The sequence below is a fragment of the Fukomys damarensis genome, unplaced genomic scaffold (genome assembly GCF_012274545.1).
Source record: "Fukomys damarensis isolate Sample0158 unplaced genomic scaffold, DMR_v1.0_HiC HiC_scaffold_19, whole genome shotgun sequence".
Classification (NCBI taxonomy): Eukaryota; Metazoa; Chordata; class Mammalia; order Rodentia; family Bathyergidae; genus Fukomys; species Fukomys damarensis.
The window spans coordinates 63,433,732-63,435,420 of NW_022900931.1; the positions used below are offsets into that span (position 1 = coordinate 63,433,732).

General features: G+C 63.2%; 1 protein-coding gene across 1 annotated transcript in view; it reads left to right on the plus strand.

Moving 5' to 3' along the window:
• Npas1 (neuronal PAS domain protein 1) overlaps nt 1–373 on the plus strand; it is a 9,182-nt gene extending 8,809 nt beyond the window's left edge. Inside the window, exon 11 of the mRNA XM_033766009.1 lies at nt 210–373. Within this exon, the coding sequence (XP_033621900.1) occupies nt 210–373 (164 nt within the window). The remainder of the gene's footprint in view (nt 1–209) is intronic.
• Nucleotides 374–1,689: the final 1,316 nt, after the last annotated feature.

Consider the following 1,689-nt stretch of genomic DNA (forward strand, 5'->3'; position numbering starts at 1 on the left):
GAAGCCTGTAGCCTGTGGAGAGGGAGAGGGGCCATCAGCCTGGGCAGGAAGGCAAGGGGACAAACCCGTGGGCCGAGGATGGCCAGGATAGTGCCAAGGCTGCTGGCACCAGAAGCCGTCAGGGTCTCAAAGCGTTGGGGGTGGGGTCCAGGGCCCAGGGCCCTCATCTGTGAGAGGTGGAGTCACACCAATAGCCATGTCCTGGGCAGGAGCGCGACGCTCACAGAGGGGCCATCAGCCTGGGCAGGAAGGCAAGGGGACAAACCCGTGGGCCGAGGATGGCCAGGATAGTGCCAAGGCTGCTGGCACCAGAAGCCGTCAGGGTCTCAAAGCGTTGGGGGTGGGGTCCAGGGCCCAGGGCCCTCATCTGTGAGAGGTGGAGTCACACCAATAGCCATGTCCTGGGCAGGAGCGCGACGCTCACAGGGTCCACACTCACACGAGGCCCAGAGCACACTCGCTTCCTAGTGGGGATCAGCACTTACCATAGGCAGCTTCCCGTCCCATGTCACTTTGCATGAAGGAGATGACCCCGATGCCGGAAGCCAGGAGGCCATTGCGGAACCAGGATAGGAAGGCTGAAGGGAAGATGAGGTCTCAGCATCAGCCCAAGCCCTGCCCCGCAGACCCCTCCATCCGGTCAACCTGTCCCACTTCCACCTCGTCCAGCTAGGACGCCAGCCCACCCCAAATCTCCACCTCTTCCAGGAAGCGCCCCCCACCAAACCCAGTCATCCTCAGTCATCTCATCCCGACCTGACCTGAGCCCCTCGCCCCTAGATTCTGCAGCACCAAAGATTCAAGATGGCCTCTGGAACCTAAAGGGCGATCTAGAACCAAAAGTGAAGACCCTCAATCTCCAGACGGGAAGGTTCTAGGAGACCATCTTGCCCAGCCCCTCCCCACCAGTGTTCCCCCCAGCCCCCTTCCCTCTCAGATCCCTGGGACAGTCTCCCCCAGCGGGGCCTCGCTCCAGCATCTCCCTTCACCTTCTTCAGACATCACCCTCTCCTACCGCATCCACACTTCCCCCATCTCAAGTCGCTGGGTAGAGCCAACAGGCTGGTCCCATTCAAGTCCCCCACCCCACGACACCTTCCGCTCCTATTTGTCGCCCCACTCAATTCGAGGCTCCGCCCCCTGCAGAGAGGATCACTTCGTCCTCCAATCAGCAGAGAGCCTTGCCCCTATTGGCTGCACCCTCCTCTAATCCGGAACTTCCTCATCTGCGGGGAGCTGCACTCTGCTGAGTGGTCACCTCGGCCGCCCCAGCAGATCCCTGAGGCAGGGAATCCCTCACCCTTGGCTGTCTAGGGGAAGCCCTCTCATCCAGCAGGCGCAATTCTGCCGGCCACTTCTCCTAGCTGGGCTGCCTTCCCCGACCCTACTGCACCCCGCTGGCCCGGACCCCGCTACCCTCTCGCACAAGTCCTTGCCCAGTGCACACAGCCTGCGCCCCTGCAGCCAGCGTCCCTCTGCGCGGACAAGGAAGCCCTCTTCGCTGTCAAGCCCGGGCCTTGCTTCCAGCCGCGGCAGCACCCTAGTTGCCCGGACACGCGTTCCCACGCTGGGCTGCGGAGCCCCGCTGTCTCCTGGCTCGAACCCAGCCCCTGCACGGACCTGTCTCGTGAGCCTTCCGCAGGAGCCAGGCATCCGCTCGGTCCAGCTCGGACACTGGGGGTGGCGAAG